The sequence below is a fragment of the Strix uralensis genome, chromosome 14, assembly GCF_047716275.1.
Source record: "Strix uralensis isolate ZFMK-TIS-50842 chromosome 14, bStrUra1, whole genome shotgun sequence".
Taxonomy (NCBI): Eukaryota; Metazoa; Chordata; class Aves; order Strigiformes; family Strigidae; genus Strix; species Strix uralensis.
Window position 1 is genome coordinate 6628578 of NC_133985.1, and position 25408 is coordinate 6653985.

Here is a 25408-nt window from a genome sequence, read left to right on the forward strand (position 1 = left end):
TTATTGTTCCATACAGCAGTGAAGGTCATGGATTATACAGTTTGACTCTCCGATCTCTCCCGTAACCACTGCCGAAACTTGCTATGCCTTGCATCAGAAGTAACACCCTCAAGCCTGAAAGCATGCTGTGCTGTGGCCTCCTTAGCCCTTCATATATTCCCCAAGTATTTAAATTATTTAGGTTTTCCAACTCATTCAGTACTTTCTTACAGAAGCTTATATGCCTTGGAAACAGAATGAACTGTATTGAATATTGCCTGCTATGTGCAAGCTCTTACAGACCTTAAGAACAAAATGTTAATCTATTAGGTAGCTTTAGTGCACTAAAAGCATGTAATCATAGGCCTTGTTTTGCATTTTTCCCCCTTTTCTCTAGTATTTACTTAAATGCTGAGTGTAAAGCAGGAAAAGCTATAGAAAGTTGTATGTGAATGTGAACTATGCAAGACAGAGGTAACTCAGTAGTTAACACTATGTAGTTGATGGAATATATGGCACAGTAAGCAGCAGAGGGAATATAATGTGGAAGGCTTTCTAGGTTGTTTCTGTTGTATGATACAAATCTAATACAAAAGAACCTAATTTAATTCATTAAGATTTTAGTGGAACTACTTTTTTGCTTTCTTCATAAGCTATAACTTAAAATTCTTTAACACATTGAAGATGCTTTCAGCAGCGGTGAAGGTGCACGATCCCTTTTTGATGGTAGTCAATTAGCTTTCTTCTACTTCCCAGTTTGACTTCAACTGCCTGAGCAATAGCGTATTAGGAACTAGAATAAGGGGCAGGTAAACTCCGTACCATCCGTTATTAGAATTGAACTGACAGAATGAACTAGTTCCGAATTTCAAGGACAGTTGCAATTCTGTCTCAGTCTAATGGTTCAGATGAATCTGTCTCTCCATCTAATGGTTCAGCAAATAGATGGTTTATTTTCATTCATAATCTTCTGCATAATTACTATGAATGGAGCCCCCGCTCAAAGTGGAAGAAATCCTGTTTCAATTCTTTGCTGCTCGGAGTTGCTGCTCCTTTTGCGTGCTGTGCGGTGAGTCGTGGGATGCCAGGTGACACAGCCACAGAAGCTTTCCTGCGTGGAGTCATCTCAAAATGGGAATGGGTTTGTGACTGAAGATGGACGGGTTGCTAATAGTTGTGGTTTTACTCTGTTGGAGGGGAATAGCAGGCCAGCTTCAGTCGCTAGGCTTTCTAATCCGTCTGGTGTTTCATACCAAGCAGTAGCCTTCAGCAGCTCTTAGATCTGATGGTTGCTTTCATTTTACAGTTTGACTGTTTTAAGAGCACCTAATGCTTATATCAATAATTGTGTTTAAAAACAAAGCCACGGGTGAAAACATGGTTTGCTCTGCCTAGCACATTCTTAACGAAAGCAAAGCACTGTCTTCTTAGCTAACGAAAATAATCAAGGTGAAAATACCTTTATAAAAGCCAATAGGCAGTGTTTAATTGCTAATTAATTTTCCCCTTGAAAAGGGAGTAGAAAATACCAGTATCTTGCTCACACCTGTGGCAATCAACCCCCGAGGGCTCCGGTACCCGCACAGGGGAAACCCAGCCCGCCTCAGCTCCCGCTCAGCCGGTGCTCCCCCGCGGAGCCACGCCCCTCCCGCCGCGGAGCCACGCCCACCCGCCGCCACCGCCCGCCGCCACCTGCGCACGCGCGGGGCAGCCGGGGCGCGAGGCCGGAGCCGCGCGGGCCGGGGCGCGCGCAGCCACGAGGGGGCGCCGCGAGACAGCGTCGGCGCGGGGCGGGGCGGGGCCGGCGGCGCGTGCCGCGGCGGGGCGCTGAGCGGCGGGGGCTCTGCAGCGGGCGGCAGCGCGGGCGGCCCTCCCGCCAGAGCTGCCCTCCCACCCTCCCGCCGGAGCGGCCCCTCGCCCAGCTTCCCGTCAGAACCCCCTTCGGAGCCCTCAGCGGTGGCGGGGCTCTGGAGCGTTGGCTGTGTGTCCTGCCTCGGCAGCGTGCGGAGGCGCTGTACCGAACCGGGTGTGCGGTATTGCTTCCTCAGGGACTTCGAGGGCAGGCGCAGCTTGCACTTAGCGTGCTTAAGAAGCACACATCAGCCTGCCGTGTGACAAAGCGTGAAGCGCTGTGGTGGATGTGCTTGAGAGCTCCTCTCAGAGCTGCTCAGGGAGTTTTGTGTCTCAAATGATACGATTCGAGGCCTGATCCCTTCGAAGTGATCAAAATCACTCATTTCCTCTGCACCCTCCTGGTTCTGCTGGTGATGGCGGAGGCCTTGTTCTGTTGCGCAGGTAGTCCTGCAGTACGAGCCTCTGTGATGGCCGCCTCTTGCCTGAACCAGAGTACCATATGTTTGGATTCCTTAGACGGGTCTTATTTTTTGCCCATAAACTTTCAGATTTCAGGACTTCAGCCAGCAGACCAGGCCCTGCTACAGCTCCCATCAGGCCTCTAGACAACTGACTATTGTGCATGCAAAAAGCATGAGCATTTGGGAGCCATCCGATTTACTGGACATGTGCAGGCCACATGGACAACACAACTGCAGCGAGTCCTGTATTCCTCAGACACGTCACACTTGGTACACAGCCTTGTGCGCATGCACAACTGCCCAGGAAGTCCCTGACAAGAAATATGGTGACGTTATGCATACACACCACATAATTTATCTTGAAATTAAAACACTTGTGCTTGCTTGTTTTGTGGGGGTGGTGTCTGAAGTTCAAAATTGTCTAGAGAAGTGATTTTCTTTCACTTACTCCTCCCCAAGCAGCTGCCATGATCTTCTGTTTCTGCCTACTCTGCCTTTCCCCTGCTCCCAGAAGTGGCCTCTCTTGCAGACTGTAAGTGGCATGAAGGGTACTACTGCAAGGTGGAGGCAGGGGTGGAGTTGGTGAGGATATTGGTAGCAGGTTCAAGAGAGAAGGCAACTCCAGAACTGCTTAGGTGACAGCGCTGCTTGAATGTAAATGTACCCCGAACATCTGTTTAGTAAATGTTCTTCCATACTAAGAGAAAAATGCAAAACTACTTTTTTTCTTACTTGAAAACAAATACATAAAATATTTATGTATTAAATAGTTTCCAAATTGATGCAAAGATGTTCTAAATACGGTGAACCACTCATGTTCTAAGAGAAATGACTGTATTTCTTATTGCAGAAGCAGCAGGCAAGATTCAAATCCCTGCTGAGTAGACAGCACACCTTTGATAATAATCTTGTTTGTAAGGAGTTCTACATATATGGAAGTGTTGGTAGTTTCTAATACTTCAGGAAATAGTATGGATAAAAACCATCCAGCTTTAGATAGCTTCACAAAAATAATGTAGTTGTTTAAATTAGTATAAATACAAATAAGAAACACTTTATAGGTTCAGATTACTCCATAATCTGTTGTTTTGTGCAGTTTTGTGTAACACATGCTGTGCTGACCTCTGCCAGCTCCATACTAATGGATGAATAGTGACTCGTTTGCCAGCTTCTAGCAATTGCCAGGAGCCAGAAGCCATAGTAGATGTGTGAAAGAAAAAGAGCAGAGTCAACACTCTGCTTCACTGTGGCATTTCTCGCGAATATGTGACCATCTTCTTTTAAGAAATATTTTAACTGGAATGTAGGAAGACATGCCTCTTAGTTTTTATCAGAATTAAATCTATTTCAAGGATAGGCTGGACTTGCGGCTCATCTATTTTTCTGCCATTTTGTTTGGTTCACTTGTCCTTTTCAGGGAAATTTTGTTGTGAGGGATTAGCAGTGAAGCATGGAATATGCTGACTCCATGCATAACAGTGTTGAAGGGGTTTTAGGGAGTTTTTTCAGCATTTCTTAGAATTTGAAGTTCATCATATCTAAACATTAGTAACTTAAAAAAACCCCAAAACATCAGGCTATGATGCTTGCATTACCTGTAATCATATTTACTTAGTATCCAACAGCTTCTGTACTTCCATCCTGGGGTGAGGGGTGTGTGCCTCTCCATATGGCCATTTTTGTAGCTGGGAAGATGCTTGCTAATAAACTGGAACAGGAAAAAAAAAGCCTTTCTTTGGAATGATGTTGCCTGGCTGCCAAGGAAAGTTAGGTTCCAACAAAAGTATTTTCACTGCTTGAATGAGCTGAGGATGTATACCTTCAGTCTGCGTGGAGACTTCAGAGCTTTCAGAGTACTTTGTCTTCCTAAGCAGTGTAATTTCTGTCCTGTCTGGACTGAGCCAGCTGTTCCTTGTTCGAGAGCTGATCTCTTGTAGACTAACACTTGATTGAGGGTGCTTGCCTCAGAATAGATAGCGATGAGTGTCACTGACATGCCTGGAGCTGTCCGTGCTTTTGCCCACTCGAGAGGCTGAAGGAGGGGGATACGGTTCAAGCTCCTACGGTTATCACTGCTGCTCTGGGTACTGTAAGGCTGGAGAGGGGTTTGTTGTGGCTTTGCCCCATACTTCATCTGTTCATGCTGGAGGTTAAAGTGATCTTCCTCTGCCTTTAGCTCCAGGAAAGGAGAGGTTAATCTGGGGATCCAAACAGAATTACACACACCTTCCCAAACTTTTGGTTTCTGTAGATTTGGGAGAGGTGGGAGTACAGCATTTTCTAATCTTTTCTGAAGCAGCATAAAGCAGCCACTTAAAGGGGTGACAGCTGAGTCCCTCTGTGCATTTTCAAACCTTGTATCATTTGTCACTGAGCCTTCTCACATGGGACACTGCTATATAAGGACCACTTAACTGAGCTTTGAGTCTAGTCACGCAAGTGGTTCAGTCTTAACTCTTCATCAAAATGGTTTCTATATAAAGATTAAATTTCTTATGTAAATAATTCACTATAAAATTAGAAGATCACTTTATTGCTTTTTCAGACAGATCAGGAGAGGTGAAGGTTAACTTGTGGTCTTGCATGTGCTCTTTGGCAAATTTCTCTTCACAGGGAAATGCTCTAGAGCATCACCTCTTTCTTGTTGGGAGGGTGGTAGATAAGTAGCTGCTTTGCTGGCTGTAAAGGGAGACATTTCACTGCTTTGGGCAAAACCAACTATCCAGGTGGGCAGGAGTGCCTCAGGCAATTACAAATTTCAGTTATCAAACCACGAAGCAAATGTTGCCAGAAATGAACAGTATCTAAGATGTGCTGCTGCCCACTGGAATGCCATGTCTGTATCTCACGGTGAACATCTTTCAGTTGTTTTCCTACAAGTCCTTCACTTAAAATACTAAATTTTTATGTTCATAGAAAAAAGTTGAGAACACATTTTGAGCTCACACCAAGAACTTGAGTTCTAATGTAACTCAGCCCTGTCAAATCTTTGGAGGGGTTGTGAGAGTTTCACGGTAAAGCTGGCCATCATCCTTGTTGAACAGTGAAAAGGAGAACTTCTCCCTACCAGCAGGAACAGAGCCTGGATTGCGTGGTCAGGGACCAAGGGCTTGTGATGTAGGTGAAGAACTGATTATCTGTGTTCCCAAGTATGTTATACATAAATGTGCCTTTTGAACTATCTTTAAGTGTGCAAACCAAGGAACTAGGTATTTTGGAACAGATGGGTTTCCATGAGGTGCACACACCAGCTCTGTTGTGGGTCAGGAGGTCACTCTAGGTGCATGGTGGTGGACTACAGGGAGAACCTGCCCGTTAACGGCCCGAGACTTACCTTAAAAAACGTCTTCTTGTGTGTCTCGCGATTTTCCAAGTAACCTCTAAGCACTATCAAATTTTCGGGGTGTGCTGCATTTTTTGGTGCTCTTTTAGTACACTGTAGGTGAGCCGTTCTGAGCCTGAACCTACAGCGGATCAGAACGGAATCACCACGCGAAGGCAGCCGCCTTTACCGTATCTCCACAGACGCTGGCGAAGTTCAGCTTCGCCCCGACGGCTCCGGGGGGATCGGCGGCGGCTCCGGGGCGCCGCACCCGGGTCTCGGGCCGGGCAGGGGGCTCGGCCGGCCCGTCCTTCCCCGCGGGAGCCCCGGCGGAGGAGGGTGAGTCCCCCCGCCGCCGCCAGAGGGTACTCGGGGAGTGCGAACGCGGGAGACAAAAGGCGGCGAATTCCCCTCCGGGGGGAAACCCGAGACGGTTCCAGGCAGCGCCGGAGCGCCGGGCGGCGGTTCCCGCGCCGCAGCCCGCACATTCCTCACCGAAACCCGACCCGGGGCCGGGCTCGCCCCGGCCGCGGGACCCGCGTCCCCCCGGCGCGGCGCCGGGCGCGGCAGGGGAGCGGAGCGGGGCGGGGAGGCGCCGGGCAGCGCGGGGCCGGGGCTGCGGGGCGCGGCGGGGCCGGCGCGGCCCCAAACTTCCACCCCCCTCCGCTCCCAAAGTTCGGGCGGCGGTGACGTCACGGCCCCGCAGCCAATGGGCGCCGCGAGTGCTATTTTGGGAGGGGGAGGGGCGCCCCGCGCCGCGGGCGCTCGCCCGGCTGCTGTGCCCACTGCATGGGGAGCGGGCGGGCAGCGCGGCTCGGCTCGGCGGCCCCCAGCGCCTCCCCGCCCCGCCCCGCGCCGCCTCCCGGCCCGGCGCCGCCGGCCGCGGGCCCGCGGCGGCAGCAGCAGCAGCCGAGCGGCGGGAGGGAGCGCCCCGGGAGAGCGCGGCGGGGCCCCCGCGCCCGCGGTTACCTGCCCGGCCCAGGTGGGGCGATGCGGAGCGGAGGAGGCGGCGTCGGAGGTTGCCGCCGCTTCTGATGGATGTTTTGTGTGCGTTTACCCCCGCTCCCGGTTTCCCTTTCATCTGAGGACGCGTCTGGCTCTGGCTCTGTTAAACTCTCTGCCTTCTGGTATCGCTCGCAGATAACAGAAAGAAGCCTGCGCCCGAAAGGCAATCCCCCACCTCCTTCCACCTAGCGTAACCTTCCCGGCGCCTTTGAAGGTTTGCTGGTGCTCCGGCGATGACGGCAGCGGTGGGCTCCCTGGGGCTGTACTAAGAGCCTCTTGTTTTCTTTTCCCTTTCTTCTTAGAGGCATTTCATCTTTAAGGGCCGGCTGCTTGCGCACACTTTTATACCCACCGAAGTGATCGAGAAACCATGTTGTCTGGTGGAAGAAGTGCGTTTCTGTGCCTTGGAATGCTCCTGAGCTTTTGGAGCTCCGCGAGTTGGATGCCTGTTGGAGGATGCCCGCATAAATGCACATGTATCGCTTCCAACGTGGATTGTCATGGACTGGGACTCAAAACTGTACCGAGGGATATTCCCAGGAATGCAGAGAGACTGTAAGTAAAAACCGTTGAGGGCTCTTGAGTACTTGTAGAAACACCTGAGATGAGTTTCTCCACACCTGCCTATCAGTGCAGAGTACATGCTAACAGCAGTTTCGGTAATCAAACACGGATTAATGTTTTCAGGAGGGAAGGGGAGGAGCTTTTCAGAAGTTACAGCTATCCTGCTGCTGTTCTTGCTTAAAAAAAAAAAAAATCCGTTTCAGAGTTTCACGGTTTTTACCGTTTCAGTTACCATCTGATTGGGTTTTGCACTGACTTGCTTGTAGTGCAGTTTAGAGCCCTACCTGGAGTGCGCCCAGCGAGAATCATTGTCAGTGCAAACACCAATTTAATATGCAATTAGAAACCTGGATGTTTTCACCTGGTGGCTGGTAGCAGTGTCTCCTTACTTTCTCAGCACGGTGACTTCATCACCATGGAAAAATCGACTGCTGCCATAAACTGCTGCAAAGGGATAAGAAGTCACGTTAAAGCAGCATTTAATTTTTGTCTTAAACTGCTGTGGGGAAGCTGATTGTTTAATTTTTAATCGACTTCAGGGTTTATGATAGTGGTGTAATGTTGCGGGGTGCTTCCAGCCTCAGCAGGCGAGAGTGAAACGAGCGTGTTCGGAGTCTTTTGGATCCTAAGTTCTCGTTGCTTTTTCACTTGGCTCTTTTTACTTGCTTAATAAGTTTCTCCGGAGAAAGCTGAAAGCGAGCTCGAGTTCTCCGCAGCCGCTGTGGCCCCGGCTGGGCGCCGCTGCTGGCCCGCTGCTGGCCCGCTGCTGGCCCGCTGCTGGCCCGCTGCTGGCCCGCTGCTGGCCCGCTGCTGGCCCGCTGCTGGCCCGCTGCTGGCCCGGCTCCGCGGGCACCCCGGCGGAGCGCCCCTATTTAGTTGTGCCTGATGTGGATGAGCTGCTAACTTAAAATGCTTTTGGGCTTGTAAGCAAACACTGGGGATCGCATGGCCTGACTTCCGATTTTTATTTCCTTCTGGTCACGGAGTTGGGGAAACGTCAAACTCTCAAGCAATTTTTTTCCTCCGAGAGGAAGCTAGATGAGGTTACTAAGCAAAGTTTTTGTTCATAGAGTCCTCTTAAAAGCTAAGTTCTGTCCCAGAGTGAAATTTTATAGCATCCTTGGATGTTTCTAAATGCCCTTCATAGTGCTGTGAACTCTTAAATAATAGCAATATGCAGATTTCTTACTACACTCTTCTACCATCTTTAATATTTTGTGGCTGTATCAGCCTTCGTTTTAACCCCAGCTGGGTGAACAATAGTTTTTGGATGTCAGTGTTACAGAAAGCTCAACTTCTGTGCGTGAAACTCTGTACTCTCTAGAACTGATGGGTAGCAACCTGGCAGTTTAGAGACAAAAAATAACCAACCCCAAAACAACTAACCCCACAATAAACTACTACCAAAGTAGTATATCAAATGAGTCAGAGTAAGTATGTGTGATAGTATAAATGCTTTGTATGCCTCATTGGTGAGGTGTGTGTCCATGGTTTTAAGAGTCAAAGGCTAGAATTAAACTTCTAAATTTCAGGTTAAAATGATTCACAAATGCAAAGTTCATTGGCAACCTGAGAAGAATTTAAAAATGGTAATTTGTTATTGCCTAAGTTTTAGGGGTACTGAATTAATTTTGTTACTGAGTTTCATTTATGAGAATGTAGTTAACAGAGATGTCAACTTTCCTTGCCTTCTGTAAGAAGCTAAGCCAAGAGAGTAAGTTTCTTGGCCTTGGTATGTGAAGAAGAATGAAAGAGAGTGTAATCACTGTGCTCTTGGTCCTGATAATTTTTGGTGTTATTTACAGATTTAAATTTTAGATTAACAGCTTCATGAAGAACAGTAGTAGCTATTTCACAGTATTCAGTTTGAATATTTAACCTCAGAGATACACTACTGATAAATGTGAAATGTAGCTGTGTTGGATGTTTGGTTTTAAAAATAGTGTATTATTGGAGCATTCAGTGGCTGAAACCTTGTGGAAATAGCATACAGAGGATCACCTAGTAACACAGTATTCCATATTTTTAAATACTGTCTTCACTTTTTATTCTGTTAGTCTATCCCAAGCCTTTCACTGTTTTCATAGTGTTCCCTGTTGTCTTCATTACAACTGTGTTTTAAAGCTTGTATCAATTATTTCAAATCTAGATTTCTACTAATTGCACTAACTTGAATTTTCTCATGTGAAGCAGTAGAGAGAAAAAGACTATATTCCTCTGAGTCTAAATTCTGCTCATAGGTGAAACATCAGTCAGCCACCAGATGTAGCAGAGCATCTCATTTTTCTCTGTGGTCCATGGTAACCTGTAACTATTTATGACCTAACACTGGGTTGATGTGTAGTCTTTAACTAGTTTAACTCATAAATAAACCCAAATTGATTATATCTGAAATGACAAAGATATTTTTAATCTCAGAGAAATGTTTATATGTTGGGAAAATAATTTTAACATGTTTTTTGATGGCCACACACCAAGTGACTTTTTCGACTCTTATACCAGGAAAAGGTCTTCACTTCCTTCTGCATTCTCTTGAGCTAAAAATTCATCATACCTGTTCAAGTTGGAAACTTTTTACTTTTAATTAATAAGAGATCTAATGGCATTACTTAAAATATTTTGCCACTAAGCTTTTAGAGGTATGTTTGTACAAATGTTACAGATTGCTTGGGCTAGTGGAGCCAAGTTAAATATTATTTAAGTTTGTGTTAATATGAAACTCCAGGAAAACTGAGAATATAACACTAAGGAAAAAACGGGAAATCTCTTTGGGGGAAAAAAAAAAATCTCGTATTGAGTTCTCTTAAATGAACTAGTGATCATCTGCTGAGACCCCAAGAAATGGACGTCACAGGAGCTTTGATTACTGATTCTTCATGAGAAATGTGATGCATGCTGTCATATTTTTTGAATGCTTTAGCAATGTGTTTTTCATAAAGAGCTGTAGCTGTGATTTCTGTCTTGAGGGGAATCCACAAATTAACCAGTGATCACAGAAACAGAGTTGTAAAACTATTCTAAACTTTTTTTTACAAAGATTCATCTTTAATAGTAGCTTTACAAATATAACAAGTAGTATTAGGTTTGTATTGCAGTTTACCTTGTTATTACATTCTATGATAGTCTTCTAATTGTGCAGCATAGATCGAAGCTTTTGCTTAGTTACGTTTTGTGAAGAGCTAAAAAGAGGTGAATGTTATATGCTGCTGCACAAAGAAATGATTCAGTCTGGAGACAAATACTGGTTGCTTCCACAAGTAACTTGCATTTGCGTGTGTTCTAGAGAAGGAACCCTCAGAATAGCCATCATCTCACATAGGAAGCAGGAGACGTGAAATTAGGCCTAGGACTTCTCCCCAGATTACAAAATATGATGCTCCACAGAGAACCTTGTACATGAGCAGGGTGATATAGCTGACCTTGGGGCTTGTCATTAGTATTTACTGATCCATTCCACATTAGCTAAGTAACTTAACTTCCTACCAGAAAAAGACCTTTTGTGTTGTGGAAAAAAATAATATTAGTTAACTTTTGGGGGTGGGCACAGTGATTCTTTTATTTAAGCTATGCAACAGATAAGATGTTTTGTGCCAGTAAAGGAAGCAGAAGTTAGGGTTTAGAAATTAAGAATATGGACATAGATCCATAAAAATCTTGAATCTTTTCTGAAAAGCTCCTTAGGATTGCTTCATGAAACTCCTCTAATCAGAGTTTCCTTCAGTTCTTATATGTGATTATTTATGTAATTTTCTTTAGTAAAAATGTTTTCTATATATGTAAAATGCTATACCTGTGGCTTTTTATAGCACTTAATGATGATAGTCAAATTTAGTTTGAGATGATTTGTAAATGCAGTGAGCAGATGAAAGCCACCTGCTTGACAGTTGTGTTCTTCAGTTCCATAAGGAACAAGTGATATGGAGAAACTGTTCAGAAGTCTTCTGGGTCAGTATCTGCTTTCTGTTTGAATATGAAGCATGAGCCTTTGTGTTTTTCCTTCCATTCATGTCATCTCCCTGTCTGTTAGCAGCATATTATATATGTATAAAAGTTTCTTTGGAGAATTTAGCCATGTTTGAGTTACTGATGAATTCATACTTGGTGGCTTAGAATCTTGTTTAATTGATAGTTCTCCTGTGCTTAATTGTTGTTTTGTTTTGGCTTGTACTTTGCAGGATTCTTTACCTTGCTGAATTGATAAAGCTCGCAAGGCTAATCTGTTCTGTGCTTTGTCTGAGTAGCTAAATTGAGTGTGTCCACATTTAGGTGCAATTTAGAAGCTTAGTCATCTGCTTACTCTGGAGTTTTCATGTGGTCTGGGGTTTCTGTTATACAAATATATTATTATGGTGTTTTTGGCCTAGGTGCATGCAGCTGCTGAAGTTGCACTGGCTTGTAATAAGTCTTCAACTTCCTCAATTTTGTCTCCAAATTAAATCTAAGCTCCTGTCTTGAATGCTTCCATATTACTGCAAAACACAATGTTAAACACATGCAAATATAATTATACTGACTCTTACATTGACATTTTGTGTTTCTAGAATTCTTCCCACTAGGATTACCACTCATTTGTTTGTATAGTAACACTCTTCAAAACCTTGCATGGAACCTTCCCCCCCTCCCCGTCCTAGGTCATGTGTCAATAAGTAGACATACATGGCTTCAACTTCGAAGAGCTTTCTCTCAGAGGTACTGATCCTGGGAAAACTTGACCGAGTTGCTTAATTTAATTTGAATACTTCCTTTTACTAACTTAACGCTGACTACTTGTGCTTGACTGGACATTGACATGCACTTGTATAGGATCAGAGTCTTGCACTATTAAATTCATTGCCTGGTTTTGAAGTGATGGAAACAGGAAGGAGGATGAAATTAGCTATTCTAATTTGGTAGCTACAGAAGCCAGTAGTGGCCGTTTCCATGTTGTCTGTGTTTGCTTGCACAAATTTGGATTAGATTCTGAGATCAAAGGGACCAGACTACGTACTGCAGAATTTTTTAATGTGTTGCTCTGAGACTATTCACTTTTTTCATATTCTTACTTTGGCAGCTGAGTATTGATTCATGCAGAAGAACTAGGTGAAAGGAAAGTTGCCCCTCTAAAGAACATCTGTTGCCTTTTAGGAAGCCCTAAAATACAGATGATGAGTATTGCTTTTTTCCCTGCTGGAATTTGTATGTGTATGAGTTCGGGGAAGCGTGTACCAAAGTTAGTATAGCTTACCTATATAGACGGATTTTGCGGCCAAAAATAAGTAAATCCTGTTAGTCTTTTATTTGTACAGTAACCTGTATAAAAATCCTTGTGTTGTACACTGTCACTTGTAAGTTGATTGCTATGAACTCCTTTGACCTTCATAGTGAGGTACTATCAGTAATCTTTTGGAATGTCACTGCCAAGCATTTTTCTTTTTTTTGTGGGTTTTTTTTTTTTAGTTCAAGCATTTCCAGTTATGTTTAAAACAAAGATAACCTGTCTTGCGTGGACATTAACATCTGATACGGTTTGTTGACTGCATTTCAGTAGTATCTAAGTTATTCCTCAGCTTTCACAGATTAGAAAGAAAATGGTTTTCTCACAGAAATCTCACAAGATGCTTGGGGAGTTATAAGGGTGATAGGGGAAAAGCACTTGGCTCTAATAAGGATATTCAGTGAGTAAATTTCAGCTATTTTAAGTTAAGAATTGAGCTTGTTTAATGGAGGGACTGTTCAGAAGACTTAAATCAGGATGCGTTCCCTCCCAGGAACTAGTTGCTCAAATGACTCAAAGCTTAATTTTTCTAGAACTCCTGATATAGTTCTTGAGGTGCCCACAGTGCTTGATTTCCCTTGGCTGCCTGTTGTTGCCACTGATCTTTTAAAATGAATAGCTTTTTGTCTGGTGATGGTCTAGTGGGATCCGTTTTCCCTTGATTAGAAGATTTAATTATTTCTGAACAAAAATGGAGAAGCCATTGGTTAATATTGTAGATATGTTAGCTTATGCTTGATTACCTAGAAATTAATCGAAAACTGTTTTACTTCAAGTTCAAAGTTGAAATGGGTCAGGATCTGTTCCTAGTCACAACTGTGTTGCTCTGCTTTCCACATATTACACCTTCTAAGGATGCTGTAGTGTTCAAATTTTCTAAAGACTGAACTTGAATTGAGCTGTCTTTCACCTTTGACTGAGGACTGCAGTTGACCACTCAAGTAATTTTTCAAGCAAATGAAATAATTGAATTTTTGTGTGTGTGTGTGTGATCGTTCCCCCCCCGCCATAATTCCTGATTTCTTTTATCTTTTTATTTTTTCCTTACTTGGCTCTTTTTATCTAAATTTGAACCTACAAAGTATAACTATGTCTTGTTACTGAAGTAACGCAACTAGCTCTTTCCAATTCAGAACGATTGTGAACTTGAAAGTTCTGGAGCCTCTTTTGTCTTCAAAGGTGCCTCCAGCCTTATGAGGTACTACACTGTAGCAAACTCCTTGTGATTAAAGGGATGTTTCTTCCTTTCGAAGTTAACCTGAAAGACTCAAATGCCTAATATGAAATGCAGGTCTGCTGCTGGACTTGACGCTTCCCTGTGTCTCGTAATACTATGACTACTGAATTATCTCAAATGTTGTGTTAATATTAGGAAGAACTTGTGGAATGTTCTTCATAAGTGACTTAGTACCTCTTAGTTCTTTCACCTGTTTGATCTCCGCAACTACAGACAGATACTGGATCAGGTAAAGAATTTCTGTGGCTCAGTGTTGAAACTTGTTTCAGCAGTGGGTGATCTTCTGTGGCTGGGGAGAAGGTGTGACTGAGCAAGTATTCTTCTCCAGTGCTAGCAGATCATGCATTTAGTTTTAAGTAGAGACAACTTTCTGGTGGAGGCTTGATGATGGCAGCTGTAGGAATCAACATGTATATCCTCTGTCTTGCAGTTCCACAGGTCTCTAAAGGGGCTCCTCTTTGCCTGTTTGGTTTATTTTTTGCTCCCACAAGACAAAGTAGTGGTGTTTGTCCTCTTCAAGTTGAGACAAGGCAAATTTCTAACTTCAGGTGAGGAATGAAGGCAGAAGTCAAGATAACTTTGAGGAGAAAAGCTAAAGTGAGCTTCCACTGGTAAAGCTTTTTGGAGAAAAATAATGTTGGTGATATCAAGGAGAATGACTGGAAGTAACATGTGGCAAAGATTTCTTCAGGTGATCGTCCATCCCTATGTTCCTATTACAGGAACACGTAGATGACCAGTGGTGTTCAGAAAATGTTATCATGATAGATAAATTTCATGCCCCGTCCTCTTGTGAAGTCTTTGAAATATGCTGGTAGAATGTGCCTCCTGTCCTTGGCTCCTTTAAGCTCCTTGGGTGACAGGGAGTTTCTATTAATTCTTGTTGATTCAAGTGCACTATTACAATGTTAAATGGATTTTGGCTTGGGGCTGCTGTTGTCACTCCCATCCCTTTTATGTTCATTAATGGGTTTTGCTTGTCAGGGTAAGGCTACATCAGTTTGACTTTCTTGTTTGTTTTTAAGTAATTTTCAGGTTAAGAATGGGCTGGGTTCTAGTAATATTCTGATTGCAACAAGGCTTAAGCTATTCTGTTTTCAGTATTGTTAAAGTCTTTTCTCCAGAGATCCATAATGCTCTATTTTCAAATCTGTTTTCAATGTTGTCCAGTCAAATGTATCATTTAAGATCCTGTATGGCTCTCATCGGTGGCAAGAGCCACTTCTTCCCCATTGAGAAATGGCATTGTAGCTAACTATCTGACAGTATTTCTAATGGTACTAAACACATAAAAGATCTATTTACCTATTTACATGAGGAGAACAGGTCTGTGGTCTTGTAGTCAGAGTAGATTTTAGATGAGTTGAGGGCCATCTTTGTAGGAAAGAGAGTTTAAGAGGCTGATTCTTATCTCTCCACCAGTTATTTTCAGCTTTTTTCTTTTTTTTTTACCCCAACTGAATCTGGTCTGTCAGTTGTCTCTGTCAGAATAAATTTGTCTTGTATTTCGGTTTTACACCATCTGTTTGGCTGCAATATATGTTTTTAATCCTATGATTGATAGATTTCTGGAGCTTTTAATTAGGTTTTTACCTTTTTGTCTGTGACTTGCTTCTTTTTCTGAGACCTTAATTTAATTTTGGCCCTCAGGTGGAAATCATTTTAACTGATGCCAGTATTTTTTCCTTTTCTGTCACTGATGAGGGGAGCATTTTCAGTAAACATCAGTTCAGCTAAAATGAGGAAGAAAACTTAGTGTTTTAAAGCTGGTCTTGTCTTAAGTTTCCATCAAGAAATCTGCAAAACCTATCTGAAATTTACTTGTAAATTGATTTCAGAATTTATATTGCTCACCAACTCACTTTTACCAATGCTTTCCTGAAAACTTGCAATACTGTTGCAGAAATTATGTCAAAGGGACTTCGAGAGCCCTCTATGCTTCCTGCAGGGAGGTCAGTATGACTGCCTGCCCTCTTCACTTGCATGGCAAAGAATCAACTTTGTGGAAGTAGTATCAGCTTATTCATGAAGACTGTCAAACACCTGTTAAATATATTTAGAGTCCAAGCAACACTGAGGATTTTGGGAGATAATGGTCTTATCATTGATACCTGGCTAGCTGCTGTGTGGACCTGTGTTCATTCCAGTTTGAGGCGCAAGGCTTTTAGCAGTGATGCTATATTTGGGAGTTTAATTGGAGAGACTTCAACCCTCTTCTGCTGTGTGGGGTTACTCAAGTGACATTATGCTGTGGCGGTACATATGGGAAATCACCCAAGAGAACATGACAAATCAGTTGCCTGTAATTTTTCAGAATGTTTTCTCCGTGTACCTTCACAGTTGTTCCTGTCTACGTAGACAGAAGATTGGTGGTTCTGTTTCAGCCAGGGCTCCATGTAAGTGGAGGGATGAAGTGCTCTGGGGGTTAATGATTTGGAGATCAGTAATGCATTTTAACAGCCTGTGAACATGCTTGTAGAAGGTGGAGGAGGTATGGTCATGAACTCCATTTCTGATAGATTTTTTTAATTTTTTTTTTTTTCTTCCATGTTGATGCTCTTGATTGGGAGGAGCTGTCCTTATTTAAAAAAAAAAAAAAGAAAGTTTGCTTTGCAAAATTTCAAATTTGCTGCAATTTTCATGATATCAGTTAAAAATATGTAATGCAAGTTAGGCTACTTCATAGTGGAGGACAGTGCCTGCTGTACTGATGGTCAGTGCTGTTTCATCTGCTTGTCTTCATCCCTTTGCTCTTTCTGTCTTTGCTGAAAGCCCTCTGGGACTTATTTGTTTGTACAGTGCTTAAGATGAAGAAATCTTGAGCTATTGTAAAGGTGCTCCTAGGCATGATAACAAATGGTAATAAATTTCATGTTAGTGAATCTGAGGTTCTGATCTCCAAAATAACAGCACTATAAAATGCAGGTTTTAATGTCTGGCTCCAACCTCTTTTATCCAAGAGCTAGATTCTGTCAAGGTTGGCTGCTTCACTGGGGGAATAGAGTAGAGTGGAGGGGAAGAGTATGTGAATGAACATTCTCATGAAATGTTTCAGAAGATAAGCATTTAACTATTACGGAAATAACATGCTGAAAGCAGAGACATAGGTGCATTCTTGTGCATACTAATGGAGGACTAATTCTCAATCTTTGTTTTTTCAGTTGGTCTTCCTTTATTCCTGGCTGGTAAGGAATGTGTTAGTTAACTTGTACAAAAGAAATGTATTAGTAGATTGTAAGGTGTTGCTGGTACAGGTTGTTATGGGACCCTAATAAATAACCTTTGACAGTTTGAAGGGATACAGGCAGTGAGTTGTGAGCTTTACGCACTTTCTCAGGTCATAGTAAAATGAAAAGTTTTAAGTCAGCTCAGCCAAGCTGTCCTACTGTATTGTTTTCACTGACATTTTCTCTGGGTATGCAATGGTGAATAGTGAGCACTCCTTCAGATATTTTAGCAGCTTTTAAATTTGGAGTACTCAGTTGTCTGTCTGGCAGAAATGGTTATTAGCATTAGCAGCAGATGTTACGTAGTACTGACCTAATACGAAAACTTGGCTTGGAAAAGCTTTTTCCACAAACAACTTGCCCCAAAGTAGAAAAGATTCAAATTGTTAACTTCAATTTTCCTTTAGAGATTCCAAAAATCTCATCCTAAAATGAAAGACATTTCCTTTGAATTTTGTTATCGTGTTCCTTGGGACGTGCTGTCTTGTCAAAGATGGATGATCAAAAAAATTCTCAGTTGTTACTCAGACTTCTATGTAAGGATATAATTTATCTTTACATTAATGATTTCCCCCCCCCTTACAATAAGAAAATAGCAAAGAACACATAATCCTTGCTTGCCTTGATTGTCTATTCCTTCTGCTTTAGAATATAATAAGTAGCCTATAAAGCTCATAACAAATGTGGTCACATGACATCAAGGCTATTGAAGTTAATCACTGCATGTGTGTGTACTGGTCGTCCACGGCTACAGAGACACTAATGTTTTAATTAAACAGTTGTATTCTTTAAATATGACTCAGAAATTTTAGCAAGAAAACACTGCATCTTGAAAGTAGTTCATATGTCTTGTGCCTTCTGTTAGTCATAAAGTATGTTTTGCCTGGACTTTAGTGGGACCCTAACATATATATTTTCCTCAAATTTATCTTTTGTCTGTGTGATGGTTTTGTTTAGACTGGGGAGGGGGGGCATTATATTAAATACATCTTTTGAAATGCTGATTTTGGAAAAACTTGGGTGAAACATCTTTGCTTGGTGAGGGTGGCAGTGGTTACTGCATCACTTAGTGAGGTGGGAACTTCTGGGTCACAAGCTTCTCTGAAATAGTTGTAGAGTGATGAGAAGAGGCTAGTCATCTCATCTTCCTGAAGTGGTAGAGGTGTTTTTTTAAGAACATAGCTGGGGAGCAAAAAGAAGAACTCATTGTAAGGAAATCGTATAGGGAAGCAATTGTGCATTTTTGAAATGTCTAAATAAACGTAGTAGGAAGGTAAGCTGGAGACAAGAATCAAGTGGTGAAACAAGTCACAGAAGTAAAATTCTTGAGCAAAGAAAACTTGTTTTCCAGAAGTGGAAGTGTTGTGAAACAAAGCCCTGAGGCAAAGGCTGGTTCTTCAGAGTGAGATGAAAACACACATCTGGATATAAGTTTCTCAGATAAGAAAGTGAAAATATAAGAAACAGCCCAATGAACCTGTTGTGAATTTTAATAGATAACATATGAAAAGGCAGCAAAATATAGCAATCAAAAGTGTTTTATGGATTTTTGGGGGTTGTTTAGTTTGGTTGGTGTTTTTGTGTAATTTTTTTTTTTTTTTCCTGGGAAGTTCTTTAGCTAATTGCTTATGAAGTTTCTTAGAAGTTGAAAATGAATTATTCCCAGTTGGTGTTAACTTCATTGTATAGCATAGATATTTTCCAAGGTTGTTCTTCCATAGTTCTTGGGTACATGATAGGTGTAGTGCAAAGTGGTTCTATAACCATGAGTAGTTTCAGTAACTTGAAACATGAAATATGTGTGCCAAGTCTTGTTCAGGAGAACTTGAGTTTTGTGTTTATTTAGCAAACATCTTGAAATCAATTCAACTTCACTCCAGCAACTCCAGTTGAAAATAACAAGTTGGAGGAGGACAGGGTGGGACAGAGAAGGTGGGAATCTAATTGAGTGAAGAAAATTGCTTGTGACATCTGGATGCTAACTTGGTTAAATCCAAGCTATCCACAGCTTCCTTCAAAATTTCATTTTACATGTTAAAAAAACCTGTCCTACATCTTTTACTGGAACTTCTTGGGTTAATCTGCTCCGTAGTGGCTATGGTAGACATGCACACTCAGTGTGGTGGTACTTGGAAGGGATAGAGTTGGTGAAACTGGATGCTTGTTAAATTAAAAAAATCCTCCTGAACAACAACAACAAAAACCAAACACATCTATTACCTTTTCAGGGAAGGATCTCCTGGGAAGAATTTCTAGTCTGTGCATGTTTGAAAGTGAGCAAGGAGATGAAATCAAGGCTTGATTTTCATGTCAGGCTTCACTAAAATAATTTGTTTGTTGGTAGAACTTTTTTCCCAAGTCATCAAGAATTACAGCAGTCAGAAGTGGGAATTTCATGTCCTAAACATCAAATCGTTTATATTAGTGAAGAGCACCTAAACAGCAGTTTCTTCACAGCATTACATTCAGTCATATACCACATAGTAAAGTGAAGTACAGACTTAAATGCAAACATCAGATATTGTCTCTGTGGAATAAAGCAATGTGAATTTTCCTGAAGTTTACATGCAGTGGTGTTTTTTTTCCCCCGATGAACCTGTTGTGCTTGGGTCTGTACAGAATTAAAAAACCCAAAACAAAGTGTGTAGAAGAGTCAGGGCAAAAAAACGATCTCATGAAAAATACTAAATTTTGTCAGTCCTTGTTTCTTACTATTTATTGCTTTCTGTTCCAGAAGTCCTTAATTAACATTACGTTAGCATTAAACACACTGGAAAAATTGCTGAAATTTGCGGAATATATAGGTGTTTGCTGTAAATTGTAGTAATGACATTAACTCTGAAGATGCTTCTACTTAGAAGATTTTTGTGAAGTTCAGTTATCACAGGTTATATTTTACATTGATTTACAAGGTATACCTATTTGAGATAGTGAATGCAAATTCATTGGGGTAACCTTTAAAGTCCAAAAGTGACAAAGATTGAAGTGCAAGCATATATCTATTCATATCCTGATGAGATTATCCATTTGATGGTTGAGTGAAAATATGGCCAAAAGAATGTTTGACATTGTCTGATTTGTACCTGTATAACTGCTTGGTCTTCATTGGAATAGCACTGGACTGATGCAACCACCTAATGTCTATACAGTCCAGCTGGTGCATGTTGGATATGAAAGATGAGCTACAGCTATAGGAGTTAAGTAGGAATGGTTAAATAAGATCAAGAATTTAAAACAAATAAGTTTAAAATGAAGTTTTTGTATATGCAGCTGTTAATCTTGGGGTTTTTTTTACTATGAAAGTGATACTTGAGCTAGTATGACACAGTACTGTACTTGTTTCTCTATAATGTGCACAATCCTGGCTTCTTCATATTTCTTCATGTTTCTGTAGCAACTGTATTTTAAAGTATTTTCTGTAGTTATCTTAGTGCTGCAGATTTAAAGCTTTCTACTAACCCTTCACCTCCTCCCAAAACAAAAAAACAACAAACAAATGTTTTACCCTTTTCTTCATAGAAAATATAGAATTGTAGAATCTTTAAGGATGGAAGCGACTTCAGGAGGTCTCCTAGTCTGGCCTCTGCTCAAAGCAGGGTCAACATGGAATTCAGACCAGGTTACACAGGGATTTGTCCAGTTGGGTCTTGAAGACAACAGCACCTTTATGCAACCTGTTCCACCGTTTGACTGTCCTGATAGTAACAAGTTGTTTTTTCTTTTTATAAATCAACCAGAATGACTTGTATTTGAATTTATGATCATTGTATCTCTTCTGCTAAACACCTCATTAAAGACTCTTGTACCACTTTCAGAGCAAACCCTCTGTAGGTATTGGAAGACTGCTCTTCAGTCACTCAAAGCCTGCCCTTCTCCAAACTAAATAAGCTAATCTTCCTCAGACTTGTCTTATGTAGTCAAGTCCCTTGATCATTTCAGTGGTATTTTACTGGACTCGCACAAGTTGATTAGTAGCATCTTCCTTGGACTGATGGGCCCAAAACTGGACACAGTATTCCCCATGTAGTTGAGAAAGACACTGTTCTTACTTAATCCAGAGATGTTCTTTTTTAGCGTAGAAGGCAGTCAGGTTGGGCAAGCACAATTTAACTTTGGTAATTCTATTGACTATTTTCAGTCATCATCTCTTCTGTGTGCCCAGAAGTCACTTCTAATAGTATTTGCACTGACTTTTCCAGGGACCAAAATGAGGCTGATGCTGACCAGCCTTCACTTTGCCATACAATTCTTTTCAACTTTTTTGAAGGCAAATGTAGTATATAACTGTATCAGAAATGTCGCAGCAAGGCTGCACTTTATCAGCCAGCTCTCTCTGCACCAACAGATGCATCCTATCAGTTTCCACAGGCTTGTATGGGTCAGGATTTCTTAAGGGATGCTTGATGATCCTCTGCCACTACTGTCTGTTCCTCTCCTTCTTGAAGCTTGTCTTTAGGCACAAAGACTTGGGAGACTGTGTCAGTGAAGACTTAAAGCAAAGAAGGCATTGAGCACCTCAGTCTGTCACTAAACCATCATATCTTCCTCGTTCTTTTATAGCTAATGTACTGCTAGAAGCTTTTCTTGATGCCTCTTGCCAGTTTGAACTCTAGCTGAGCTTTGCCTTTCCTAATGCCATCACCTAATGTTTGAGCAATGTTTCTGTACTCCTGTGTACCATACCCTCTCTCCTGCCCTGGAGCTCAGTCATGAGATCCTGTTGAGCCAAGGTGGTATTCTGATACACCTGCTTATATTCCTCAGTATCTGGATGGAGTGTTCTTGTGCTAAGGTTATTCTAGGCTGCTTCCCACAAGATGTGCCCCATCAATCCCCTCAACTCTGAAATATTTCAGAGTTCTGCAAAACTGAATTCTGTTCTCCTGAAGTTCAGGGTCTATGCTGTGCTATTTACCCTTCTCACACCCCTCAGCATTTTGAATGTCATTGTTTCATGATCGTTAAACTCGAGGATTCTACTGAATATCTCACCCCCAACCACTTCATCATTTGTGAGTAGCAGATCAGGAAAACTTAACCCATGGTTGGCCCATCCAGCATCTGTTTTAGGAAGCTATGTCTGACACCCTCTGGAAACTTCCTCGCTTGTTTGCCTGCCCCTGTGTTGCCTTTCCAGCAAATGTCAGGGAGATTCAAATTCCTGATAAGAACCAAGGTCTGTGATCTGGAGGCTTCCTCCCATTGCTCTAAGAGGAGTGTTGTTCTGAGTGGGGTGGTTGGTAAGAACTTCTACTATAATGCCACCTTCACTGACCTCTTCTGATTCAGACCTGCCTACTCAATGGAACCTGTGCCCAGTCCATAGAGGAGCTCCAGACATATGAACTGTTCCTTCACATGAAGGGCAGCCTCTCCTCCTCCTCCTCCTTGCCTGTCTTAACTGAGAACCCTGTATTCAACCATCACCAAACATATGTATGACCGCAAGAGCTATCCCACCATGTTAGTTATTCTAATGGTGGTGTAATTCTGCACCTGTAGCCAAAACATCAGCTCTTCCTGCTTATGAAACAAGCTTTGTATTTGTGTACTGGCACGTGAGGTTATGCCAGTGTAACCTCTTGACCTCTTTTATTCTGCCTGCCTGTTACCTATCACAAGGACACAGATGACACTACCAAGCGAGACCTGGAGCACATCAAGAGTAATTGCAAAACTTTGGGGACAAAGGTGAAGGGCATGGGAGTGTAAAAGCTACTGGTAGCACATTATTCTGCCAGCATAACATTTCCTTTATATATGATAAAATCTGAAAACTATAATAATTAGTCAGGAGTTCCTGCATGCTGGGACAAACATGTATTTCCTTGGAAGAAACAAAGTACTTGAATTACTGAGTCCATTATGCTGCTCTCTGCACGTCTCGGGTCCGACTTTCAACAGCAATCCACTCAATGGGGAATTCAGCTACTGCACAAGTTGCAAAAGGTAGGTTTTTTTCTTGGTGTTTTTTAACACCTGTAGTTTGCCAAGTAATTTTTCTTGTTTTTATAAGGATGAGGACAGAAGTGTGTTGCCTGCAAGCAGTTCCAGATCATTTGGACACTTAGTGCAGGCTATTAACCAAGCACTACTGTTACGGGCTTAAGAATGGATAGCTTATTCACAAAATTAGGGCATTTACCCTTTAAGATCAGTTCTTTCATTGTTCAGATAGAAAGAATACAGTCTGAGTCATACCTGAAAGCCTTCTGTAATCAGAAGGAACAATCTAATTTTTTTGAATTAAAAGGTGTATCGTGTAGGTGTGTTACAAAAGTATGATGGACTGCAGCACAGAATTTGTACATTCCAGCTATTGTGTGGCTATTTAATTACTATGTAAATTATTCTGGAGACTGAAACTATCCAGTGTCATACATGTGGTGCTGTCCAACAACAACAACCACCATTATTAAATGTTGGATTGTAAGTTTATTGTTATTCTGATTCAATGTGGATAGCAAACAATATAAAAATTACTGGATCCTGATACTACTGTGTTAATATGCTCTGTGCAGTAGTCGTTACTGAAGCTATGCAGAATATTTCTGAATCCTTTCAACAACTGGTGGTAATGGCAGGGCTTTTTTTTTTTCTCTGCTAATGTTCTTCCACATGTGACTTGATCTTACTGCAGGTCAGAGAAGGGGGTCTGCATTCTACCTACTAGGTAGTTGTAGACTGCCGTAAGATCTCCCCTTAACCTTTTATTTAAGTTCAACAAGCCCAGCTCCCCCAGCCTCTGTTAGTATGTCACATGCTACAGTTTCCTGATAGTCTTATCAGGATAGTGGCCCTTTACTTCTCTCTCCAGCGTATCAGTGCCTGCCTTGTGCTGGAGAGCCTGAAACAGGATACAATACTGCAGGTGAACTGTCACAAATCCTGAATACAAGAGATCAGTCAATTCTTTCAAATTCTTAAATCCTTCTGACTACGCTCTTGGTAGTACAGTCTAGTCAAGGGTGGCCTTCACTGCTGCTGGGGCACACTGCTGATGTTTTGTGGTCCAGAGGGACTCCAAGGTCCTTTTCTGCAAAGCAACTCCCTGGTCAGGCAGTGCACCACCTGTAGCTGTTGCATGGGCTTATTTTCTCTTAGATGGAGGACTCTTTTTTTGTTGTTTGTTGGTTTGTTTGTTTTTTGGTTTTTTGTTTCCTATTCAACCGGATGATGCAAAATGTTTAGAGAGTAGAAGTCAGTAAAAAAAAAAAAAAAAAAATCTCATGCTGCTTTGCAGTCAGCTGTTTGTTTTAAGAAGAAAAAATAACTTAAAAAAAAGCCTTATGTAGAGATGGAATGTATCATCTTTTTAAAAATGTACTAATTTTTAAGAAAAATTATTTCAGCTATACGTGATTTTGAAGTTTTTTTGTCTTTTTCTTTACAAGTGATGTTCTTACTTGCCTGAGTGATTTGGAAACTAATGGAATTTGTGTATTTCATAAAAACCTGTCCCAGAACTTTATTTCCTGCATTGCAAAAGTTGAGATGGAAATATGTTAATTCCAAAGATATGCAGATTGTGCTGCCAGAGGGCTTCAGGGTAGTGTTATAATTGAGTAGTTTGTCACAGTAGCTTTGAAGTTCTTGGATTGAAGGCATAAGAGAATCACCCATTACTTTCTATAGGGAATTACAGTCATTTAAGGTTAAGAGGCTGGTAGCAGTCCATACCCATTAAAGCCAAATTAACTCCATAGCAGAAATCCTGGAAATGGTTGAAATAATAAAACAGATACTGGGTGTGTAAAGACTGCAAAGGGTAGCCAAAAGCTGCTCTATGGATACATTCACACATGGGAGTGGATTTTTCTCCTTTTATTGGTTATGGTTGTTAGTGTGTTCCCACAGTAAGAACAGAAGTACTCGTAAACGACAGGAGGACTTTACTGACCAACCTTTTGCTCCAACCCTGCAGGTTGCTTTCATAAAAATCAAGAAGGTATTCCTCATGGCTTTAAACTTCTGGAGTCCAATAGGTATCCAAGTGAATGGCTAGCTTATCTGTGAAAATGCATATTTCCTCCAGTTCAGGTGTTGTGTGTGTGTTCATGGTTACCTTGCGAAGTGATTGGGGGCTGGGGAAACAAATCAAACAGGAAAATTTTAAAGGGAAGACTCTGCTGTTATTCTAGCAGGTGGTTTGGATCGACAAAGTCCTTCAGCAGTGTAATGGCAAAACAATAAAAGCCTTGTTTCCCAAGAATGCGTGCTGCTTGAGTTATTTGGAAGAATTGGGCTAATGAAAAATACCAGTAACTCTTTAGATCCAGGAATCTGAATTCAATTGTTACCACTTGAATTTTAGCTCCCACATTTTGAACGTTACTGCCAAGTTGATTTATCATTTGAAATAAATTTTTTGGAATGTATTACAAATTAATCATAACAAAGAATGTGTGCTATATCCTCAAAACAGTTGCTCTTAAATTTGTGGGGAAAATTATTTTTCTTCTGTTCTTCATGAACTTTTGGAAGTTCTGTCAATCGTGTCCTAGC

At 41.8% G+C, this 25408-nt stretch overlaps 1 protein-coding gene across 2 annotated transcripts in view; it reads left to right on the forward strand.

Moving 5' to 3' along the window:
* Positions 1 to 6542: 6542 nt before the first annotated feature.
* SLIT3 (slit guidance ligand 3) overlaps positions 6543 to 25408 on the forward strand; it is a 528649-nt gene continuing 509783 nt past the window's right edge. The window contains exon 1 of one of the 2 annotated variants that reach the window (XM_074883610.1): positions 6543 to 7176. In XM_074883610.1, coding sequence (XP_074739711.1) covers positions 6992 to 7176 — 185 coding nt within the window. In that variant the 5' untranslated portion in view covers positions 6543 to 6991. The remainder of the gene's footprint in view (positions 7177 to 25408) is intronic. The other variant, XM_074883609.1, reaches the window with a different exon arrangement.